The sequence below is a fragment of the Blastomyces gilchristii genome (assembly GCF_000003855.2).
Source record: "Blastomyces gilchristii SLH14081 genomic scaffold supercont1.3, whole genome shotgun sequence".
In the NCBI taxonomy this organism is placed as follows: domain Eukaryota; kingdom Fungi; phylum Ascomycota; class Eurotiomycetes; order Onygenales; family Ajellomycetaceae; genus Blastomyces; species Blastomyces gilchristii.
The window spans coordinates 6,229,426-6,250,715 of NW_003101680.1; the positions used below are offsets into that span (position 1 = coordinate 6,229,426).

General features: G+C 47.0%; 8 protein-coding genes across 8 annotated transcripts; 4 read left to right on the top strand and 4 right to left on the bottom strand.

The window, feature by feature from the left end:
• The first annotated feature begins 167 nt into the window (after positions 1-167).
• On the top strand, positions 168-7,177 carry BDBG_02597 (GTP-binding protein rhoA). The gene is made up of 7 exons (XM_002627880.2): positions 168-457; positions 721-800; positions 889-916; positions 1,050-1,247; positions 1,308-1,442; positions 1,511-3,765; positions 3,829-7,177. Exons 2-6 carry the CDS (start codon positions 733-735, stop codon positions 1,658-1,660), a joined length of 579 nt encoding a protein of 192 aa, XP_002627926.1. The 5' UTR covers positions 168-457; positions 721-732; the 3' UTR covers positions 1,661-3,765; positions 3,829-7,177.
• Positions 3,496-7,362, bottom strand: BDBG_02598 (uncharacterized protein). Its single transcript, XM_031720856.1, has 5 exons — positions 7,010-7,362; positions 6,853-6,946; positions 5,490-6,801; positions 5,376-5,425; positions 3,496-5,316 (listed from the first exon to the last, which is right to left on the bottom strand). Exons 1-5 carry the CDS (start codon positions 7,276-7,278, stop codon positions 4,501-4,503), a joined length of 2,541 nt encoding a protein of 846 aa, XP_031577192.1. The 5' UTR covers positions 7,279-7,362; the 3' UTR covers positions 3,496-4,500.
• An 81-nt stretch (positions 7,363-7,443) lies between these two features.
• On the top strand, positions 7,444-10,852 carry BDBG_02599 (methionyl-tRNA formyltransferase). The gene is made up of 4 exons (XM_002627882.2): positions 7,444-7,772; positions 7,837-7,907; positions 7,973-8,100; positions 8,154-10,852. The coding sequence occupies exons 1-4, from the start codon at positions 7,511-7,513 to the stop codon at positions 8,887-8,889; spliced, it is 1,197 nt and encodes a 398-aa protein (XP_002627928.1). The 5' UTR covers positions 7,444-7,510; the 3' UTR covers positions 8,890-10,852.
• BDBG_02600 (alcohol dehydrogenase) lies at positions 9,171-10,730 on the bottom strand (the record flags this gene model as incomplete). Its single annotated transcript, XM_002627883.1, has 10 exons — positions 9,171-9,193; positions 9,253-9,331; positions 9,393-9,483; positions 9,519-9,606; positions 9,666-9,717; positions 9,780-9,887; positions 10,012-10,074; positions 10,155-10,241; positions 10,356-10,500; positions 10,681-10,730. The coding sequence occupies 10 exons, from the start codon at positions 10,728-10,730 to the stop codon at positions 9,171-9,173; spliced, it is 786 nt and encodes a 261-aa protein (XP_002627929.1).
• Positions 10,853-11,108: 256 nt separating the features above from the next.
• BDBG_02601 (uncharacterized protein) lies at positions 11,109-13,684 on the top strand. The gene is made up of 3 exons (XM_031720857.1): positions 11,109-12,075; positions 12,172-12,279; positions 12,375-13,684. The coding sequence occupies exons 1-3, from the start codon at positions 11,997-11,999 to the stop codon at positions 13,079-13,081; spliced, it is 894 nt and encodes a 297-aa protein (XP_031577193.1). The 5' UTR covers positions 11,109-11,996; the 3' UTR covers positions 13,082-13,684.
• BDBG_02602 (endosomal cargo receptor) lies at positions 13,224-15,182 on the bottom strand. The gene is made up of 3 exons (XM_002627885.2): positions 14,904-15,182; positions 14,424-14,797; positions 13,224-14,354 (listed from the first exon to the last, which is right to left on the bottom strand). Exons 1-3 carry the CDS (start codon positions 15,058-15,060, stop codon positions 14,205-14,207), a joined length of 681 nt encoding a protein of 226 aa, XP_002627931.1. The 5' UTR covers positions 15,061-15,182; the 3' UTR covers positions 13,224-14,204.
• Positions 15,183-15,266: 84 nt separating this feature from the next.
• Positions 15,267-18,085, top strand: BDBG_02603 (DNA methyltransferase 1-associated protein 1). Its single transcript, XM_031720858.1, has 3 exons — positions 15,267-15,507; positions 15,561-15,678; positions 15,744-18,085. The coding sequence occupies exons 1-3, from the start codon at positions 15,411-15,413 to the stop codon at positions 17,392-17,394; spliced, it is 1,866 nt and encodes a 621-aa protein (XP_031577194.1). The 5' UTR covers positions 15,267-15,410; the 3' UTR covers positions 17,395-18,085.
• Positions 17,523-21,105, bottom strand: BDBG_02604 (uncharacterized protein). Its single transcript, XM_002627887.2, has one exon. The coding sequence runs from the start codon at positions 20,345-20,347 to the stop codon at positions 17,978-17,980; it is 2,370 nt and encodes a 789-aa protein (XP_002627933.1). The 5' UTR covers positions 20,348-21,105; the 3' UTR covers positions 17,523-17,977.
• Between the last annotated feature and the right edge of the window lie 185 nt (positions 21,106-21,290).

Consider the following 21,290-nt stretch of genomic DNA (forward strand, 5'->3'; position numbering starts at 1 on the left):
GTAGTAAGCATGCCAGCGATTATCTGTATCGAACGAGACCTGTGTATATATTACGGGTATGGTAACCTATTGTATGTTACTACGCCCAAGGGTGGTCCGGCGGTGACACCCGCTGAGTCAGCGGGGTCTTGGCAGTGCCAAGCCCCAGCCCAAGCCGCCAGCGCCGCCAAACGAGATAAACCGCTTGTGCTTCCGCCTGCTGCTCGTCTCCAACCTCCAACCTCATCCCCATCCTCGTCTTCATCCCCCCATCCCATCCCCCATCATCCACACCCTTTCTCCACGCATCTTGCTTTCCCTCTGCCCATCGTCCATCTTTCTTTATTCATCTCTCCATCCCTTAAGCGGCTATCTCGTTTGCTGCTAGGCTTGTCTCTGGCTTCTTGTCTGCTACTCTCACTTCTTCCTCCTTTTGTTTGAGGCTCCCTGCTCGCCTCTCCGACTCTCATCTTGTTAGGTATGGTCTTTCGTTCTTTTCTCCAACCTCCAAACAACATCATGAACTCCAGAAACTGCAATGACGACGGCAGCAACACTAGGAGCAAGAGCAGTAGCAGCAGTAACTCCCCTTCTAGCAGCCACTACCAGTCTGCCACCTCTACAAACCTTTTCATATATTCCTTGCTTTCTTACGCTGCTGGTGGTATTGCTGTCGCCAAATTATTGCTACTCTGGCTGTCTGTTACTTTTTCTTGAGTTTGATGACTGATCTATCCCTAGTGTGCTACCAAAATGGCTGAGATCCGCCGCAAACTTGTCATCGTTGGTGATGGTGCATGTGGAAAGACATGTCTACTGATGTAAGGCTCTTCTTTAACTGGTCTATGGGACTGATTCTGTTTGTCTTTCTATCTGAAAAGTACTAATATATGACTTGATTTTTTACAGTGTTTTCTCCAAGGGCACCTTCCCTGAGGTACATACTTGCAATGCACAGCATTTTATGCTAGACTCGGAGTAATCCCTGGCCGTGTGATGAAATTTATATATTTATAGATATTCACAGATCAAAGACATGAATAGTCAAGCTGATGTTTCTCTCACTCAAGGTCTATGTCCCAACTGTTTTCGAGAACTACGTGGCCGATGTTGAGGTCGACGGAAAACATGTCGAGTTGGCACTTTGGGATACGGCTGGCCAGGAAGATTATGACCGCCTCAGACCCCTCTCGTACCCTGATTCCCACGTTATCCTGATTTGCTTCGCTATTGATTCCCCTGATTCGCTTGACAACGTCCAAGAAAAGGTAGAGGACCTAAAAACGTGTTGACTTCGATTTTCGAACGTATGTTAACCATGTCTACAGTGGATTTCTGAGGTTCTGCACTTCTGCCAAGGCCACCCAATTATCCTCGTTGGCTGCAAGAAGGATCTGCGTCACGACCCCAGAACCATTGCGGAGCTGACCAAGACGTCCCAGAAACCCGTCACCCCAGAACAGGTATGGCACAACGACCGCCTCCTTCGTTAGCTGAAGTTGTTGAAATCACTGGTGCTAATATCTTACAGGGTGAGGAGGTCCGCAAGAAAATTGGCGCTTACAAGTACCTGGAATGCTCTGCCCGGACAAACGATGGTGTTCGTGAGGTGTTCGAGTCCGCTACCCGTGCAGCACTTTTGGCAAAGAAGGAGAAAAGATCGAAATGCAGAATCTTGTAAATTTCTTTCTTATGTTTCCAGCCCAGCCATATCGATCTGGGGTCTCAACGGCTAAGCCTTCTGGTAACTGGGACAACGATATCTGGACAGATTCTTTCCATGGCTCGCGGTGTCTGTCGTTGTGTTGAGATGGTGTGGATTGTCTGAACCATCTGCATGGGTACTCTTAATATGGATCATCTGGCTATGCAATTGGTCGGCTTGATATTTTCATTTCCGGAGTCTATCTAGGGAGCCCTTTTTAATAGCCTCAAAGAGGCTAGTCCCAACTCTCGAATTTGGCCAATCGATGCATATATCGCTTGTTCACCTATTTCCTGTGAGATTTTGAGCAACCTCCTTTCAGAAGAAAATCCGAGAAAGGTCGACAACAATAAACAAGAAAAAAAAAAAGACAAAATTTCCTTCAACTCTATTTCTACTTCTTTCTCCGGCCATCCACGAGTGCCTTATCCCATGTCCCACTCTGTTTTATATCGATCGAAACCAACCGAGAGAATGAAGCACTGGGGGAATCTAATATCTAGTGTACCAGATCATATTCCCCTTTTTGGCTGTGGGCTATGCGTTGTTTTCAGCTTGACTCTTTCGTTTTAAATTTTCCTTGACTAAGATCTTATTTTACTTTACTGGCTTACCTGATTTTTTATCTTTATTTTTTTTATTTTTTATTTTTATTTTTTTTGCGTTTGCGTTTTTTTTCGTCAAAATAAGAGCGTTGTGATCGTTACCAAATATTCTGGGCCTCTGTATTCCTCTCCTTGCTCGGCTAACTATTCACACAAATATACCGCACCGCCCAAGAGCTAACGTCCCCCTTCGAACCATATACAATACTTAGTTTTAGAGAGGAAACGGTAGTCCCCAGCCCCCGTGCTCCGCTTGAACGACCCCAACATTTCCATATATTTTTGTTTTCCGTTTCCCCCATTTATTTTTATCCCCTGAATTCGGTTTATTTCTTACACCCTTTCCTAAATCCCCGGATTTTTGCTTGCCTACTATATCTTTATTGCTCTAGCCCCCTTTTTATATTATTTGATTTGACTAAACTTCCCTTGGTGCCTATTTTTTGCTCTATGGGTTTTCCCTGTTGTCCTTTCTCCCCTCAAGTTTTGTTTCGATTGCTTGTTCTCTGTTGTCAGTCACTCTTGCTTCAAGTCTCAAATCTCGGAGAAGCCCTTATCCTGCCTGTCCCAGTGCCAACCCTCGTTGCGGTGCCCATGCCTCCTCCACCCCGTCGTCTCCATGTCTAGCCTGGCGGTATAATAATCTCTTGAAATTCAGGCGTATACAATCAGAAATATTTCGTTTTGCTCAATTAGAGAACCTTTTCCTGCTTCTTCTTAATCTCTCTCTCCATGTCTTGTCGGGATGCAGCTTCCCCCTATTTCTTCGGGCTATCGCGTTTGCATGCATCGGATCCATATAACTACATGGTGTAGAGTAGATGGCGTAGCAAGCAGGTCGAATACCTCCTGTTCGTAATATACATACAAACATGCGAGCTCGTCGGTTATTGTAGTGTAATTTCTTTCAAATATTTTAGTTTCCCTTTCCCTTCACCCTAAATCTGATGTGGACCTGAAAGACGCCGCGAGACATTCGGTTTATTTTGAATGAAGGATGAAGCTTTGCGATTATTTGTTGTTTACCCTGCTATGGTGTCCATCCTTGTCCGGGACAGTGGTCGGGCTTGTCGGGGTTATCGGGGTTCATCTGTGCTAATAATCGCTAGTAAGGAGGCGTGGGTGGAATCTATGTTTGTTTGTTTGTTTGGAGTTTATTTTTTGTTTCCATTTTTATTTTTACTTATTTTTACTTATTCCCCTTTGCTTTTTATTCTCTGGTGCTTATTTAGCCCACCCATTTCCAGTTTGCTGTTGAATCAGGGGGGAGAAGAAATATCTATTCAGTACCTAGTACATGAACATACATCACAGGCATGCGCAGTAACGCAGCACCAAATAATAATAATAAAAAGCCAGAATAAAAAGCCAGCCGATATTCATCAGCGTCGTCGTCACCCGTCTATCGACGGTACGCCCCTAGAACATGCCGCAGTAACTAATAAGTAGTTACCGTTGGTGTTGATGTATCTATGTGTACGTAGGATTTACACAGCAGCTTACTATAACTAACTACATACTAACAACTCTTTTCTTCAGTTTTTCCTGCGTTAAGTAAGACATTGCATGCATGCAGAAGAATGGTTGGGCTGGACTGGTGGAGACGGAACGACCTGACTTACGAATGCGCCCTATTCGACGCGGCGTACGTACTCCCCTGAAATCCTCCGATGGTTAGACACTATTCTTCGTAAGGGTGGATCTGGATGTTGCTGTTTACACAGTAGGCTTGGAAGTGGAAGCGGATCGGGAGAGGAATGCGACCTGATGAGTACCTGTTATTCATCATTGGCGGATTACGTACAGTCTAACTCCCTACACCGCTGTACTCAAGGTACCTGACGTACTACTACTGTACGAACGTGGACATACGGCTGAATGTCTAGATCTACGCGTAGCGTGCGTCTTTTTAAATTCGTGGGACAGGCTGCCCGGCCGATGCGTGCTATGTAGATACCTACCTATAGTAGGTTGATAGACATGGGGGAACAGTGCGAACGGTATTGTTAAACTAGAATGATGCTTTCACGCCAATGATTCAACTACATATTTTGATTTCATGAGCCTCTCGACTACCTAAGGGCCCCTGGCAGAAGCTCTCAGACGCAATACACTCAGCAGTCGCTTTCCCCCCTCCCCTTTCGCGATGCAAAACTGATTCAGCCTTGGGCTCTTCGCCATATGTTGCACTTGCCTTCCTCTACTAGTCCGCTACCGGTTCAAATTCAACAAGGCCTGGATATACCTCCGCGCATCCAGCCCCACGCCTTCAGCCAGTTTTCCGGGGCCCAACCAGCTTCCTCGTCCATTCCCGGTACTGGACTGCGAGGCGGCTGAGGCACCGCTAATGTCGCGGAAGAATCTCGCTCCGCTGGAATGGCGGGTATGTCCTGACACAGCGCAATCGCTGGCTTTCCGGACAAGAAACGCTTCTTTTGGCGCCTTCGGAGCGGGGGTTTGCTGAAGGGTTGACGGAGTTCGTGACTGCTGTTCCCCTTCGTCTGCTTCACCTTCACCTTCTTCTCCTTCTACTTGTTTGCTAGAATGAGAGCCTACACTGGTGTCCTTAAGCCGCATCCACAATACCCACCAGCCCCGGCTTGTCCTGCACGTCCGCTCAATTTCAGACGCGCGATTACGGGTTTCGATATATGTATTTATGATTTGAGTATGGACATTGATCGTATCCTGGCGGGTCCATGGTGGTTCCGAAGATCCCGGGGATGATAACTTTATCGTTTGCACTGGCATTCCTGGCTCTGGAATGTCGGGAAGTGAAGTGTGAATAAATCGCGCTTCAGGGTCATAGATAAAATCGTAGAGAGGAGACTGTCCACTGGGCTTTTCCTTCGAATTTCGATACTGATCCCAGAGGGGAGCTCGCTGGGGTATTTTGTCCAATGACGTTGACAGTAATAGAGGCTTTTGGAGAGGGCCAATCTGGTGATGGATACTCCGGTAAAACGATGGAGATGAGAGTGAGGATGTTTTAGATTCGAAGAGGAATGTGAACATGAATGGTTGGTTCTGGATTTCCTAATTAGCTCTCGCTGATATGGGGCAAGTTTTTAGTACGAGGTTCTTACGAGATATACTACCACTTGCAGATCCTGGTATTTATCGATGGACGCCGTATCTGTGTATTTTTTTGAGTGGTTAATGTTTGAGGTTAGGCCGCCTGCAACCAAATAGTAACATACCCTCAAAATCCCCATTCGATGCGGACTCCTCCATCATTAGGGTCAATGTTCGTAAGACGGTTCTCTCTTTCTGAGATCCTTTTGCTTGCGGATTCCGTAGTTCGGTAGCCTGCGGGTCATCTTCCTCATCACTATCCTCTATCTCTGGGTCATCACGAAGTCCTATTATAAACCTCCCATTATTGTCTGTCCGTGGGAGCGGCGTGCTTTCTGGTTCAGTAGAGCTTGCCACTGACAAAGAATCGGCCTCTCCTGCAGCTGGTTGAGGGCTGCCACCGAATCTCAAAAAGTTCACTCTAGGATGAGATAGAGAAAAATTGGATGGATCAGCCCAAGACGTCCCGTATCCTAGAGTCAATAATTTCATGAATTTCTCCGTACCAAATCCGGACGGATCGGCGGAGTTTTCTGTAGAGGATTTCGTGCTATCTTGTGCATTAAGGTTACTTTCTCTAGATTTCGACATTTCAGTGGCTTGTTTGATTGTTGAGTTTGGCCCTGCTAGTATGGGAGGAGGAATTCCAGGAGACAAGCTGCGTTTTGGAGTACGGCTCGGGGACTTTGGATTGGGGGCTTTGCTTTCGCCGTTTGAGGTTCCGCCCTCTGGACCTTTTCGTCGCTTGCGTCGATGGATAGATTTCGGATCACGTCTGACCCCAAATGTATCTTCACCATATCGGTATATCCACTCCATCCAGTGAGAGACTCGAGTAAGAGACTGCTTCGAAATAGCCCCGACACCTGAGAATACCACGCCATCGAATGAATGCGGAGGTGTATTACACCCTATCCACGGGTGACTTTCTGCAGCGGACCCTGCGTTTGTTGACTGCTGGCCGGGGGAATTATCTCTCTGGCCGTTGGGAGATGTGTCCCCAAAACGTGATACTACCAGGTCGACTAGGCCGTCTGTTCTTGAAACAAAATCTTCCAAAACTTCGCGTTCTCCGCTTCCCCATTCCTCTTCCCCAACACCAATTCCAAGTTCCCCTGTCGCTGCGAGTTTGATGCCATTGTAGATCTCAACCGCCGGGTTTCCATTCAAAAGAGGATTCCAATTCCATACGAATCTTAACCAAAAATATTCCAGTGCACTGCAAAATGCTGTTCTCTGCAGGCGACTGTAGAGAACACCGAGAGACGGCCCATGATGGAGGAGAAAGATGGAGTGCGCTCTCAGCAATTGCTGAAGGATGAGACGTGCAGGGGCAACTTCGCGGGACGAATATTCAACTAGCGGTTCTGGCGCATTATCTGGTCGTGATTCAGGCGATGTCAGGGGCTCTGAGGATATACGAGTATAGTCGATAGACTGCAAATTTATTAGCGACGAACAACGTCTGGGGGCGAAGGTGTACCATACCGCTAGAATCCACCAACCGGTTTCCAGCTCATGCAACACGATCCTGGACTTTTCAGTTTCGACTGTATCTACCGCTTCACCATTGGAGAAGTTCCTAGAGCGAGCTCAGTTGGTGCTGTACATTTGAATACGGGCGAGATTCGGAGGCGATACCTACTTGGCGAAGCTCACCATGCCTTGCGCCAGACCTATCTGGCGCAACTTCTCATTGTTATCGATTTTAGCACAATCGGTAGCGCCCCTCTGCGCAGCTCTCTGTTGCGTGCTTCTAGCTAGCTTTTCGTTTTCCTTTCTCGAATAGTAGAAAACAATTTGATCTCTGAGAGTTTCATCTGTAGATCCTAGGGATGGGTTGTATATCGCAAGGAAAGAGAGTTGTGCGGGGACAACCGAACTTGGCTGCTTCGGGGGCATTGACCTTCTCATCACACGCCCTCTAGCAATAACATGGCTGTATTGGCCTAGCAGTATACGCCCCGTGTTTAAAACAACGAAGCTGCTTGAATGCTGTCCTGGAGGTTAGAGGTTGCTTCTCAGGCAGATAAGGCTGGGCAACGAGTTATCATCACGTGACATGGATAGGGCTCTCCGCCGAACTAGTTAACCTCAATCTTTACATTCAGTTTCCAAACACCAGATCAACTTCCTTCATGGCCTAATGAATTATATGGTGACCTCGGGGCTATTTATTCTGCGTCGGCCATTTCTGGTTCGTACGACTCATGTTAAAGTTCGATATGCCTCCACCAAGTCATGCGACCCTCTGAGGATCCTCTTCTGCGGGTCAGATAGCTTCAGCATAGCTTCGTTGAAGGCGCTGTGCAAGGAACGCGGAAATAATCCGGAATCGATCGCCTCAATTGATGTTGTCTGCAGGCCTGGGAAGAGGGTTGGACGGGGGCTGAAAAACATTCAGGAAGGTGCTCATATGTTCCTCTCCAATAAATAGAGGAATGTTTCATTTAGCTAACTTTATATATAAAGTCCCAATTAAAGCTTCTGCGACGCACCTGTCTCTCCCTATCCACGAAATTGATACATTTACCGGCTGGAAAGTGAGGATTCCTTACTGTCTCAAAATCTATGATATTCCGATTCCCTAACCACCTTACCCGAGTAGCCTCCGCAACCACAGGGGCATCCCATAAATCTCATCGTTGCTGTATCGTTTGGTCTTTTTATACCTCCTCGAATCTTGAGCTCCGCAAAATATGGAGGTCTTAACGTCCATCCTTCTCTACTCCCAGAGTAAGTCTTAACTTTTCCATTGGCTGAGAAGATAATCTAACGGGATAAATTAGCTTTCGAGGACCGGCACCCTTACACCACACATTGTTAGCCGGAGAAACGAAAACGGGAGTTACACTGCAAACACTTGATCCAAGGGAATTCGACCATGGAGTAATTCTTGATCAAACCCCACCTCCAGGTTTTAGCATACCAGATCCAGATACATGCGATGTTCCGCGGCTGCTGGATTTGGTCTCGGACAAAGGCGCCCAAATGCTTGTAGCAGGTATTCGAAACCGAGTCTTTGTTCCCCCATTGAAAAGTGTGGGATGGTACAAACCAGATAATGAAGCTGCTCTGCGACATGCTGGGAAGATCAAGCCGGAAGATCGACATATAAATTGGAGTTCCTGGACCGCGCAAGAGATAAGTCGACGCCAACGAGTGCTCGGCCCTCTGTGGAATAATGCCGTCACTGAGGCTGGCTCTCCAGGTTCTGGAATCTACGAGACAAAGAGAATAATATTTACCAAGATGGCACTTGATGAGTCTATTGCGGGTGTTCTCGATTCCGTCAAACTGGACCCTGGCGTGATATTCGCATCGGATTCTCGGACGAATGCCAGTGAGCTGGACCGTCCCCTATACGTAACAACGTGCGACCGGAAGATTTTCCGGATAGACGAAATTAAAGTCCAAGGCCAACAATCCGCACCGGCTTATCGAGCCGCTAAGAAGGGAAAATTGTTGGATATTCAGCCTATGTCTTCTCCGTTGCCCGCTAAATTCTTTGCGGGCCTTGTATGATACTGACCTCTGTTAAGGGGTATGGAAAGGCACACAACACAACTAGGAATCATTTATTCGTTGGAATCTATGCATTGAATTCCTTCGAGTTACGCAGGGGTTGGGTGTACAATAGGTGTATGTATACTTTATATTATTGTACTACGATCTGTCTATCTGTTTGCCTACCATAAACATGGCGGCTTACGCAGTTATATTTAAACCATCTCCCATTTCATTTGCCCTCCTTTTAGTGCAATCGACATGGATCACCCAGGTATTTCTTCCCAGCAGCACATGAATTACCGGAAATAGTACCCGGAATCTATATCACAGTCAGTGGCTTTAATAAGCCAAAGACTTCGAAGATGTGGTTTAACTTACCAACTTGAATCTGTTGCCCAGTCATAGAGGTGTTTTTGGCAATTGTGATGAATATATCAGCGCAGTCATCAAGCTCAGGCTATGATATGTGGTTAGCATGTCTCCCATTAACAACTATGAAAGGTCGGCTTGTTACTTACAACGTGCTTTAAAGCAACCTTATCTATATAGTCCTGGATGGCTTCCTTGGGGAATCTCTCGCCCTGTGTCCACATTGTTAATCGAAATAGCCTAGAACTGGCATATCTCATCTAGGTTACACTCACCATTCGGTGAGGAGAAGCCCTGGGAGGACAGCATTAGTTCGGATCTTGGGCCCCTGAGATGAAGCGAGCGCTTTCATCAAATGCAACCCTATAGTCGAGATGGTTAGAACACTGGCAGCCATGTTTGGAGTGTCCATATCCGCTCACCTGCTGCCTTGGAGACGGAGTATGCCATGCTACTCCCTCCTGGAGTAATGCCCTATAACACATATCTTCAGCAGAAGTTTTTCCCTCAAACGGAAATCAACAATAATATCTAACCGCTGTGGAAGAAGTTATGATAAACACCCCGCCTTCGGGGTTAGCGCTAAACGTCGGTTCCGCCTCTCGGAAGATGTGAAGATTTGCTTTGACATTAGTTGCCCAGCACTGCCAATATCAACAAGAGTGAACAGTGAACATGGAAGATTAGCTCTTGCGTCTTTCTAACTTTCTCTCTCTCTCTCTCTCTCGTGCTTAATGTGGATAGTATGTTAGGGCCTTCAAACCATACCTTGTCCCATTCATCTTCATTCAATGCATTCAGATCGTCGAATTGGGACATTTTCGTCCACCCCTAAAAATGTCATTATTGAAGGAAAATGTTTTTACATATGGTGACGAGGAAAAGTATGTGAGAGGACGGGGGAGCCATACAGCGTTAGAGATCACGATATCTAGGCCTCCCAACTGCTCAATCGTTTGCTTGACGAGCTTGATGCAATCTGCCTGTATACCAACATCCTATATTTGGTTAGATATTTCATTCTCTGAAGTTAACACCGCTCTCATTTTCTCTCATCTTTGCAATACCTGTAAGCCCAATATAAAAAGAAAAGAAAAGAGACTTGTACATACTGCTTGGACGAGAATGACTTTGGCATTGAATTCTTTCTCCAGCTTCTCAGCAGTTTCCTTCGCGCGAGCTTCGTTTGATACATAATTCAGGGCGATATTGGAGCCTTCCGCTGCGAATTTCTCTGCCACCAGAGCTCCCAGGCCTCTATATAAAATGGAGAAAAGACAGAAAGTTAGATTTCAGTTCAATTGTTCTTTTCCCTTTCTACCATTCTTTTGGATTTCCCACCCCCTTCCCTGCAGAGTCCTGAGGAGGGGTGGGGGTGGGGGTGGGTTTGATAGCATATCACAAAACAACACTTCAAGGAGGGTAAATATATCGGACCTTGAGCCTCCAGTAATAAGGACATTTCTTCCCTTGAGAGAATATGGCATGGTTGTGTTGGATTGCATTGGATTGGATTATATAGTTGTGGTTTGATTCAAGAGGAAAAATCTTGGGAGTGCTGGGCCGCAGGGGTTAAAGACATCCAGAGCATATATATATAGTACTCTATCTTATTATTTCAGCCAAGAGAAACATCCATGTGCCCCCTCTTGGTGGTTCATAGCAAGCATCTGCTACATGTAGCAAGCAAGTATCAGGAGCCTTCATAGCATACTGAGGGGAAGCATCCTATGGAGTGGAAATTGCCCCTTGTTACTTGTCAATAGCCTCGGCCTAGCGGGAGTTTCGGAGAATGTCAGCCACCGAAAGTATACTGCAGAACTCTGAACTCCTACGTTACCTGATTTCATTTAATATTTTTGCAGGTTTTGCGCCTATACAGGTACACTATTTAGTATGGACATCTGATACACTGTTATCAGCTCACTCCTTTTCTTTGTTTTCTTTGCTTTTCTTTTTTTTTTTCAGAGATTGGCCCCTCCGGCAATATCATACTCACCCTCCGTTTCATTTCATTATTCATCCGCTACTACACCTGGGGATCATGGCTCTGAAGTCATATATCTCCTGCAGTAAATGAGCACTGTTGTTTCCATTGTCACTCCTTTTGATCCTTCGAGGTTTCCTTTCGACGCTGATGGTGGCGGCGCCATCACGAAGTAATTTCCTTACTCATTGCTGCTAGATAGAGGGCATATAGAATGAGATATCTCTTATACTGCTAAAGAGAAGAAGAACCAATCTGCCTCCCTTTTATCCACTGCTGGACCTGCGTAAAGGGCACGTTAGGCCGTAAGGAGCCATGTCCAGGAGACGAGAATATCAGATCAGGGGCTTGCATTGCATTTACTCTGGCCCGCTCTTATTCGAACTTGGTTCTGCTCTTAGTCTGAATATCTTCTTGCTGGGCGCCCGAAGCTGTAAAGCCTGTGTCTGAGTAGGCTGCGTTAGAATTAAATATAATGGAGATGTCATTTTGAAGTAGCTTGTCTGATGCTACTTGCAGTCAGTCAATCAAGAACCGCATGAGAAGCTGTGGCCATTTGTGAAATGAGCGTCCATGTCAGATTTGCTTGCTCCTGTTTACATCTCAACTTCTCAGCCCCTCAAGACTTGCTGTCATTGTTAAAAGGTGTTCATTTCACAACAAAGCTCTGAGACATCACTCACTACTTATCAATCCTTTGAACTGCACCTTAGCTGCCTTCTGGTGTCTTCTTTGACACAAAACACCAGGCGGGAGGTGGGAGGCGATGGGTTCACCTCTGCCTGAGAATAACAATGAAAGTACCCAAACTTCTCACACTGAAAGGGTCAATGCAGGAGACGAAGGTAATAATAAAAAAGATAGCTCCCAAGCTACTATCCCGTTTCAACAGCTCTTTAAGTGGAGTTGCAGATAGCTAACTTGGATCGGCAATCAAACAGCAGCAGATGAAGTACCTGGCAGTAGTAGGGATGCGAACGCTCGTCGTCGACTTCCGTTCGGGCTGCTTGGTAGACTTTTTGGCCGTCGGGAGAGACATCAGGGAAACGGTAAGCCAGGTTTGAGAGAAGTGGTACTTTGGAGGCCATATGTCGATCTTTGTTTGTTGCCCGTAATAAGAGTAAGCTAATATATGATTATCAAGGCGTCCCATCTGCTGAGCGACGCGCTGCAGAACAACTCAACCTCCAGCTGACAAAGGTTGCGAGCTTGACAGGGGTTGCTTCTTTCCAGCGCCCTATCGCAGATAGCGATGCCAACATACCTAGACGTTTTCAAGCACCCCAAGCTTCGAGAGACTACACTCGTTGCATTCGGCATTTGTCTTTATGTACCGACTCTGAAAGCGAGTACCAGGACGCCCCGCCAGAAGTAGTTGACACTGCCAACGATGAGCCAGATATTCACCCCCTGCGCATGCATCCTGTGGACAACAATGGGCAACAGAGCAGACCAGCCAGTGTTAACGACGTCGTAACCGTCGCTGAAGTGGTAGAAGAGTCTCCTGGAGAACCAGAAACTGCCTCTGTAGCCGAAGCCTCGTCGGAGCCGACCACGGACGACAACAACAACACTGGCGTTGCTGAAGGCAGCGCAAGTAATAACGGAGATACCCCACCACCCCCTGACCAAGAAGATGTAGCTGCTGATGTCTCGTCGTACTCTCACTCTGATACGTGCTCTGTTTCTGTCTATGCAGAGGACTGGTTCCCATTCCGCGAGCTGGCGCAGATATCCTGGCGCTTGGCTGACCAAACACCTGAAGATGAATCGCTGCCACCAACTCCAAAGTCCCCCTATCGCATGGGACGAGCACGCCGTTATGGATGGGTTGAGGGCCAGCCATTCTGAATGGGAGAAGGAAACTCCATTGTCTTCGATTTGTAAACCCCGAGACAGCTAGGGAGTGTTTCGAGCTATCTGAGGCCATTGCCGGGGTTGCCTGAATATGTATTTTCCCTCCTTTCTTTGTGACATTATTGTTTCTGTTCTTCCTTTTCTTCCATCCTTCCTTTCTTTCTTTTTGCCCCTCTCTTCATGTTTGCCCCTTGGCTCGAAGGATTTCGCAATGGAGGATCTCAATTCGAGAATTTCTCTCTTCACCAGTACCTCGAATTGTTAACTGGTTCCCCATAGCTTGGTCCAAGTTCGGTTCCTGAGCTTGTTCTCTGTATTCACTTACCTTTATTCCTTGTTCGTGGACAACGTAATGGCGCTTTCGGATGCAAATTTGTTAGGTAGCCGGACGCACGTTTCTTCTTTAAGGTCTGTTGGCGGATAAATTTGTGTCGTCTCTGTTTCTTTCTGCGGATTTCAGCTATCGGGTTAAATATGAATGTATCTACCTAGGTAGTCAAGTGCTTTGTAGTTGAGGGGGGATGGTTCTAAGTTGGACTGTATGTACCGCGGCAGCTATTAGGTACCCTTAGCACACGTATCAGTTCAGAACGAAATGTAATGTACTTTCTCTTTGAATTCTTATACGTATCTGGCTTCGAGGAAGGCGGGCGATGTACTTACATGGCCAGAGCTGATCCAAGTCTTAAAATTAAAATGGGAGTAAAATTATGTTGACTTGGAAGGGGTGAGGAAGAGAATTTCGAGAAAAAAACATATAGATTATGGTAAATCGCCAGAAATAATATTCACGCAGATTTTACCTTTAAACATCACAGGGGGTGATAAATTGACATAGTCATGAATAAGCCCATAATATACCCATACACATTTCAATTCACAAAAGGAAAGAAACTCTTAAAAGGAAAAAGTCGAAGCGCTCAACGATGCGTACCTCACCCCATCAATTCAGGACTGTACGAGTTTCCGAACGAACAACTCCTGTCTAATCCCATAGGGTCCTCACGCGCCTCATTGGCAGGCTAAAAAAACAAAAAAGCAATGAAGTCTCCCTCCGAATAGGATTTCAAAGACCCGTGGGCATCAGGAGATCGTATTAAAAAAGAAATACTCCAAATTATGTAAGCTTCTGCTTAATGAAGAACGATCGGAGGTGGGAAAGCTGCCAAGCGCAAGTTAATGAGAGGAGGACAAGTTGGATTAAAGTCCAGCGGACGACACGCGCGTTGGTGGCTTCGGATTGGTCGCGGAATAGGGCCTCTCGTTCCTAAGACGAGATTCAAGTCAGTATATATTGGCATCATACAGCGAATGATATAGTAGCTAGGTCACCTACCCGTTGGAAAACCTGTTCTCGGCGGATGTCCTGTAGTCTGCTATTCAGACTCTTGACTCTGTGAGCCATATCCTCCATCTTGGATTTATCTTCGCTTTCGATTTTGCTCGTTTCTCCAATGGCGATGTCAAGGGCCAATTTTACTGCAGCGGAGCCTGAGAGCCATCCTCCATTAGCGGTCTCTGGGGTGAAACAGAGCTTGTGTTGACCGGCGTCTGCGGCGGAGAAAGTGAAGCGTCCAGCATCCTTTCCGCGCTGGGATACGACGCGGTGATCATTGTCGAATGTTTCGTCGACTGTGATGGTAAGGGTGAGGCTAGGATCCGAGACGTAGGAGCCGGTTTCTGGCTGGTAGACTTCCGCTTTGTAGGTACCTGGTGAGAGAGAACGGTTAGTACACAAAGGTCCAATGACGTCCACCATCGCATCTGATGGGATACGGTATAGTTGCCACAGGGTGGAAATAAGAAAAAAACCTACCAACTACTAGAGTTCCTTGCGGCATGTCCTCGTAGAAGCATTTTTGCTGGCGTGGCTGGACAAAGAAGTAAAGCGAGTGGACGGGTGTTGATAGGGTGAGGATCGTTACAATTGCGAAAAATGACGACAACCAGGACTGCGAGCGGGAGGACGCCATGATGGAGAGTTAAGCCAAACCACAGCTAGGATTGAAGAGTCTCCCTGAGCTTTATGCGTGCGGGTTGACTTGGGTATGGCTAAGGGGGCTCTTGTTGCTTGAGGAGAACAGTTGAAGTGTCCACTTCAAGATGTCACAAGAGATGCAAACACTACAAACACAATTCCTTCATACTTCCGCTGCTAGATTCCATACATCAAGTCATCGCGCAAACCATCATCAACAACTACTACACTTCCATCGCGAATCCTCATTTTACTGCAGTGCTTCTACATAGAAGGACTTTAAGGATTTATTAGTCTCGCTTCTAAATTGCCCCTGCGCGCGACAGTTCCCTCTAGGTCGCCACCATGGCCGCCGCAGACATCCGTGATATGCTGGATCTGCCTGCAGACGGCGGCCAACCCAGACCTCATAAGAAACAGAAAGTCGTCGAAAAACGACCGGGTACGTGAGCCTTTAGCCCAGATTTGGAATGCGCTGCTAATGTCTCTCTATAGAGGGTATTACTCGAGAGCTCTTTGCTCTTTTAGGCGAACGTGCTCCTCCTATTGCCTTAAACGAGAATAAATATAAGGGACGGCGGAAATGGGTGAGCAAGCTGAAAGTGAGGCCATGGTAAGGCATATCATGATCCGGAAGTGTTTGAATAACACCGTTGCTAACGTGCGTACGTCGTATAGGGAGATGGCCCCTTTTGAAAACTCCGCTCGATCAGATGGTCTTGTTCTCCGACACTGGCAGAGAAAACGAGCCGTCGTTAATGAAGCGACTCCTGTTGAAACAGCAGGAGCGGGAGATGGGGAAGTTAAAAACGAAACTGAAGCTGCGGAAAATAAACTGGAGGATGTCTATGCATTTGCGAAGTATAATGTGAAAGCTCAAGTCCCGAAAAGATATACAGATGATCAGTACAATCGGTACCTGAAAAGCCATATCTGGAGTCGTGAGGAGACGGACTATCTTATGGATCTCGTCGAGGAATACGATTTGCGATGGATCGTCATTGCCGACAGATACGAATACCCCCCAAGCCCACCCTCGACAAACGGCGAATCCACGGCTCTTGTTAAAACAACCCGACGTCGAACGATGGAAGAGATGAAATCGCGTTACTACACTATTGCTGCAAATATGTTGGCACTTGAACATCCTCCATCTGAGATGTCTGAGGCGGAGTTCAACCTCCATGAGAAAATGATGAAGTATGACCCTGAACAAGAAAAGGCCCGTAAAGATCTGGCCACATTACAATTGAACCGATCAAAGGACGAAGTTAATGAAGAGACTTTGCTCCTTGAGGAACTCAAACGGATCGTGGCCAACGAGAAGAATTTTATCGAAGAGCGAAGAGAGCTCTACGCCAGACTTGAGGCACCTATCAGCACGAGCAATACTACGATGTACCAGTCGAGCCAAGGCCTATCGCAACTTCTCCATACGCTCCTACAAGCCGATAAGTCCAAGAAACGTCGTTCACTTATGGCGCTGGAAACTGGCACATCCAGCCCAGCAAGCCAGCCGAGTACCCAACAGAATCCCCCACAGAGTGCTCGCGAGAGTCGACCTCAGACGCCTGCTGCTCCGGCGCCAACACCGGCAACTACCAAGAAAGCAGCCAGCGCAGCAGCTCAGCAGCCAAACGTCAAATCACTCACTCCTGCCGAAGAAGCCAAATATGGCGTTACACGTCACGAGCGTCTTACGTCAGGCGTCCAGTTCCGAAACGATAGGGCACAGAAGCTCACACAGGCGAAATCTAACATCCAGTCTCAGAAACTTGCTGCAGCGCTTACTGAGCTTTCTATCCCACCCCGACTCGTCATGCCGACGGAGAAGGTGTGCAAGGAGTTTGAAAAGCTGATACATTCGGTCAATCTTCTGCTCGACGTGCGCAAGTTCGCAGAAAAAGTCGAGGGCGAGATCCGTGTGCTAGAGGCGGCCAAACAGGAACGGGAAAGGAAGGAGAAGGAGAGGCTGGAAGCGGAAGAAGCTAGCAAGACTGGTGGAGACACTGCGGGAGCAGGGCAGGGGAATGAAGGAGACAAGGAGGCCGACAAGGAGAAGCAAGGAGCAGCGGGAGGCGATGAGGGTGTCGGAGAAGATAAGAAGGCTGTTGCTGCCGCTGCCGATACTGCTGCTATCAATGGCGCCGATGCGCCAGCAACGAAAAGACACGATGAAGCTAGCGCGATCAAGAGTGAAGCAGATGACGAGTCGAAAGAAGCTGGAGCTGAGGGAGCGGCGACAGCTGGCTCGGGAAGGACACATAAACGAAGCGCGAGCGTTTTAAGCGCAGTTAGCGACAAGAGCACGAAGAGGCAAAAGAAGTAGCCTGGCGGGGAGCTATATTTTGTGTTTAACTTGGTTTTCGCGGAGTGTTTTAGGGAATTTGAAGGGGTTAGGATTACCATTAGCTAGGTGCTGTGCTATCTGGGTTTAGGTTTATATTAATTTTAGCCCTTATATTCTTCTTTAACTACATTACTTAGCTATGCTTTTCGGTGTATATTTGTCGTGAATTGACATATTCGGCACAATTAGTATAAGATTCATGCTCCATTGTCAGTGTGTTCTTCACAATGGGCGTGAAGTGGAATTGAAAAATAGTATACGCCAAGAATAAAAGTTAGGTACAAACACGCTAATCAGATTTCTCCTTAAACAAAATCTATCGATGGATGAATGGATGAAAGGTGCGATATAGGAGGGGCCAAAAATAGGGGCATACATTCCAACTCGTGTATTTATAGAAGGGCTGATATAAAAAGGAACGATACTAGAGAGGACTGAGTGTTTCTAAACCCGACATCGAACTAAAGACGCTTCCAAACACCCTAGCAAACCTCCATACCCGAATCGAATCACGAAAACTCTCGGATGTTTAGGTCTTACACAGAATAGTCATCGATGATAACTATTTCCCTCCCCATGCCTGCTCAACTAGCTTTAATAGACCATCCTTCGAGCCAACTTCATTCAAAAGTTGCTCCTCTTTGAACTCCGCAGTTGAGCTGCGGAGATCTATGCTAGTTGACGCCTGATCGTGCCTTTGTTTATCAATCGGGGCCTTCTCAGGACTTTTCTCCGATCCAGGCTCAAACGTAACCTCGCCGTCATCGGAGAATGCCCCTATACAATCCTCGTACAAACGTGACCAGATGTCTGCAGACCATGGCTCCATCGACGCGTCCATACCGCTCCCATCGAAAGTAGAGAAACCCAGCTGACCTGGTGGATGAGATCCCAGAGGGGAGGGATGCTCGACCTTGCTCCAGGGAGTCTGTTGTTCACTTACTCTCTCACTCGATTCCCGAGCGTTTAGACGCAGCTTTTGCCGCTTAGTTTCGTCTCTGAAGTCTCCAATTTGCTCAAGAACAAGTCGACCAGTTGGTCCTCCAGGGATAATTTCCAGATCTGGGTCCTTCAAATCGTCGCTTCTAGAGGTTTCTTTCCTATGTCCTGCTCGGTATCGTCTGCGGTCAAGGCTATCGGAACGATGTAACCAGTGGAACAACCCTGTACCTCTTTTAATGGCAGGCAGTGAATCAGTTTTATCGTGTGCAATCTTCGGTAACGGGAAGGGGTTTATGTTTTGGCTTGCCTTGGGCGTATCCGTGGGTACAAAGTCACGAGCCACAACATTATCGGAACGCCCAGCAGATTCGTTTCTTGCAGCCTTAGAGTGGCTTGGAAACCTAGCCCACTGAGAGAAAAGCCCTTTGTTACTCCCATTGCAATCTGATGGGATCTTTTGAGACTCTTTTGAGTTCATTTGGGATTCAAATTTCTCACAACCGAGAATGCCCCGGGCTCCCTTATCGTCCGACTTCTCGCCTCCATGTTGTCTGCCGACGGCGGTTGATTCACTGGAAGCTCGTGAAGAACATTCTAGATTTCTTTCGCTCCTTGAGAGCTTGACTAGATCACGCAGATCAGAATTGAGGGTGGGTTCTTGTTTAGTTTCCGATGATGGATTGTTTGTTTCTGAACTTGGAGATTTGCCATCATCCTCCGCGACAAAATGGAAGCCATAACCCTGGCGCTTGCCATCAGAAATCCATCCATCACTAACACTTCTCGTTCTCATGTATTGTTGGCCAGAATTGCAGTTCTGAATGACAGGATCACTAGCACTACTAGAACGTATACCATCGAAACTCTCGATGAATCTGCTCTGAGCGCGATATTTGTTGTTAGCCTGCCAACCAGAGGAGCTTTGTCTGTCAGCGCTTGACGTTCTTTGTGGGCTCGTTTTGTGAAGCAGAGGAAAGGACCCACTATGAGCTGATGCCATTCTACTAGGCACATCAGCTTCGTAGTGGGCTTTCAGTTGGGATAGCTCGACCTGGAGCACGGGTATGGGACTAAGGTCGTTTGTGCGAGCTGGATCGGACTCCCATGAGAATCTGGACAAGGATGATTCAAAAAGAGGTGCACTATCGATATTTTTACCGCTTACAGGTTTCCCTATATCTGCTGGAAAGTTTGACGAACCAGGAATAAACGGCCGTGTTAGCCTCCGGGATACGGCTTGGAGATGTGACTTGAAACCGCTCTCGAATGTGTCGAATTTACCAAATCCTGCACTATCTGCCAGTTCAAGATCTAAATTGCTGGCGGGAACATTTTTTCCAAAGCCGGGCGCGTCATCCGAAGTTGTGGACGTGGTTCCATCAAAACCTTTTGGAAGTATATCATGGCTGAGTTCTAAGGAACCTTCGGCGCTGTCAACACTTGATAAGACTCTCATAGGACTGCTGGCTACACCGGTTATACCACATGTGACACGCTCGGTAATTTGAGGGGTTTGAATGCAGTGCGCATCGCTGTCATACTCAGCATCGCTGGTAGCCGCGATATCGATGCCAGCAGCGGGATTTACATTTTGGTCACCATTTTGGAGCGTATGTCCACGTTCCTTGAATTTTGTGGAAGATTTTTTCGGCATCGTCGATTCCCTAGAGAGTTTCCTTCGAATCTTATGAGATAGCTGAATTAAACTAATCCGGCTGGCCTTGGGGTAGACTTGTTTCGTTCGATTGGCCGCGGTCCGTGGATGGTGATGGGCTTCAGGAATAATATCTGCCTCAGCGTTCCCCGCTTGGGGTGTGGAAGAACGGAAAATTGCCTCAAGGGCAAGTCTTTCCTCACTTAGATTACCCATAGCGGTGGAACTTGGTCGGGTGGGAAGATCTTGGGCTCGATCATCAGGAGGCGAGGTGCCTTGAGCAGTAGATGCTGGCCCCTTCGATCGCTGACTGCGAGGACATGGACTGAAAACCATTGTAACACGCAATATAGAGAAACTATAGCTCTTTCAAATCTAAATAGTAGTCTAAGTCAAATAAGGAGAAAGAAATGTGAGAGCCTGTCTGACTCGGACCAAACTAGGGGAGCAAAGAGTGAGCTGGGTCTGTTCAAACACTTCAGTACGAAATAAATAGCATTCCCCTTGAGTTGACACAAGGAGACTTAAAATGGCAGATAGAACAAAATAACCGCGTAAATAGCATCTGTTTAGCAGAGCATGACAGGGGAAGGAACCCAAGCATCCTCGCATATAATGGTAGGGCAGTTTCTCTTTCCAAAATAAGGAAAACTTTTGCAATAAACATTGCAAAGGAAATCAGCCGAGAAAGAACATATCGTTCTTGTCATGCTTGTCCTGATAGTGGCCAGTCCAGACTGGCACTTTCTATATCACAACTGTATATAGGTTGAGACGTGGTTAAATGTAGGAAGAGGCATTCAGCGCTGCGTGACGTCTACATGTCATCTGTCATGTATATCACCCATAGTCAACTCGATACTTGATGATATCAGGAGAGGCCTGTAATAGGTGCAAGCAAGTAGCAGTAGTATATAGTATTGATAGGATGGATGACCAGGCAAAACAAGCAGCTCGAGCTCCTTCGAAGCATGATTGTGCATGCGTTCAGGCGAAAATCTCTAGATCCGCAGGTGATTAAAGTTTGGATATATATTCAAGAGCCAAAACAATGCCTTCTGTTGCACTGTTTCCCTTGCATTAGGGGGTGTTGTTGAGATTGATGCTGGACAGGATAGATACGATACTGGAGGGTATGAATATCACATGACAGAATGCCCCGCCATGCCCGATTTCGCTCATCACGTGAGCCTACTCGATGGCGTGACCAGCTACGGATCTCAGCCAATCAGAATGCCGCGATGCCTCCACCGCCCGCCAATTGAGTTTGACTAAGCAG

Excerpts from the sequence above, each read along its gene's own strand:
- BDBG_02597 (XM_002627880.2), top strand. The coding sequence starts at position 733 with ATGGCTGAGATCCGCCGCAAACTTGTCATCGTTGGTGATGGTGCATGT. Across the intron at positions 801-888 it reads GGAAAGACATGTCTACTGAT|TGTTTTCTCCAAGGGCACCT; the intron begins GTAAGGCTCTTC and ends GATTTTTTACAG. Across the intron at positions 1,443-1,510 it reads AACCCGTCACCCCAGAACAG|GGTGAGGAGGTCCGCAAGAA; the intron begins GTATGGCACAAC and ends AATATCTTACAG.
- BDBG_02598 (XM_031720856.1), bottom strand. The coding sequence starts at position 7,278 with ATGAGAAGGTCAATGCCCCCGAAGCAGCCAAGTTCGGTTGTCCCCGCA. Across the intron at positions 6,947-7,009 it reads GGCATGGTGAGCTTCGCCAA|GAACTTCTCCAATGGTGAAG; the intron begins GTAGGTATCGCC and ends AGCTCGCTCTAG. Across the intron at positions 5,426-5,489 it reads ATCGAATGGGGATTTTGAGG|ATACGGCGTCCATCGATAAA; the intron begins GTATGTTACTAT and ends AAAAATACACAG.
- BDBG_02599 (XM_002627882.2), top strand. The coding sequence starts at position 7,511 with ATGAATTATATGGTGACCTCGGGGCTATTTATTCTGCGTCGGCCATTT. Across the intron at positions 7,908-7,972 it reads ATACATTTACCGGCTGGAAA|CCTCCGCAACCACAGGGGCA; the intron begins GTGAGGATTCCT and ends TTACCCGAGTAG. Across the intron at positions 8,101-8,153 it reads CATCCTTCTCTACTCCCAGA|CTTTCGAGGACCGGCACCCT; the intron begins GTAAGTCTTAAC and ends GGGATAAATTAG.
- BDBG_02601 (XM_031720857.1), top strand. The coding sequence starts at position 11,997 with ATGGGTTCACCTCTGCCTGAGAATAACAATGAAAGTACCCAAACTTCT. Across the intron at positions 12,076-12,171 it reads GGTCAATGCAGGAGACGAAG|CAGCAGATGAAGTACCTGGC; the intron begins GTAATAATAAAA and ends GCAATCAAACAG. Across the intron at positions 12,280-12,374 it reads GGAGAGACATCAGGGAAACG|GCGTCCCATCTGCTGAGCGA; the intron begins GTAAGCCAGGTT and ends ATGATTATCAAG.
- BDBG_02602 (XM_002627885.2), bottom strand. The coding sequence starts at position 15,060 with ATGGCGTCCTCCCGCTCGCAGTCCTGGTTGTCGTCATTTTTCGCAATT. Across the intron at positions 14,798-14,903 it reads GCAAGGAACTCTAGTAGTTG|GTACCTACAAAGCGGAAGTC; the intron begins GTAGGTTTTTTT and ends CTCTCTCACCAG. Across the intron at positions 14,355-14,423 it reads GAGAACAGGTTTTCCAACGG|GAACGAGAGGCCCTATTCCG; the intron begins GTAGGTGACCTA and ends ATCTCGTCTTAG.
- BDBG_02603 (XM_031720858.1), top strand. The coding sequence starts at position 15,411 with ATGGCCGCCGCAGACATCCGTGATATGCTGGATCTGCCTGCAGACGGC. Across the intron at positions 15,508-15,560 it reads AGTCGTCGAAAAACGACCGG|AGGGTATTACTCGAGAGCTC; the intron begins GTACGTGAGCCT and ends GTCTCTCTATAG. Across the intron at positions 15,679-15,743 it reads AAGCTGAAAGTGAGGCCATG|GGAGATGGCCCCTTTTGAAA; the intron begins GTAAGGCATATC and ends TACGTCGTATAG.
- BDBG_02604 (XM_002627887.2), bottom strand. The coding sequence starts at position 20,347 with ATGGTTTTCAGTCCATGTCCTCGCAGTCAGCGATCGAAGGGGCCAGCA.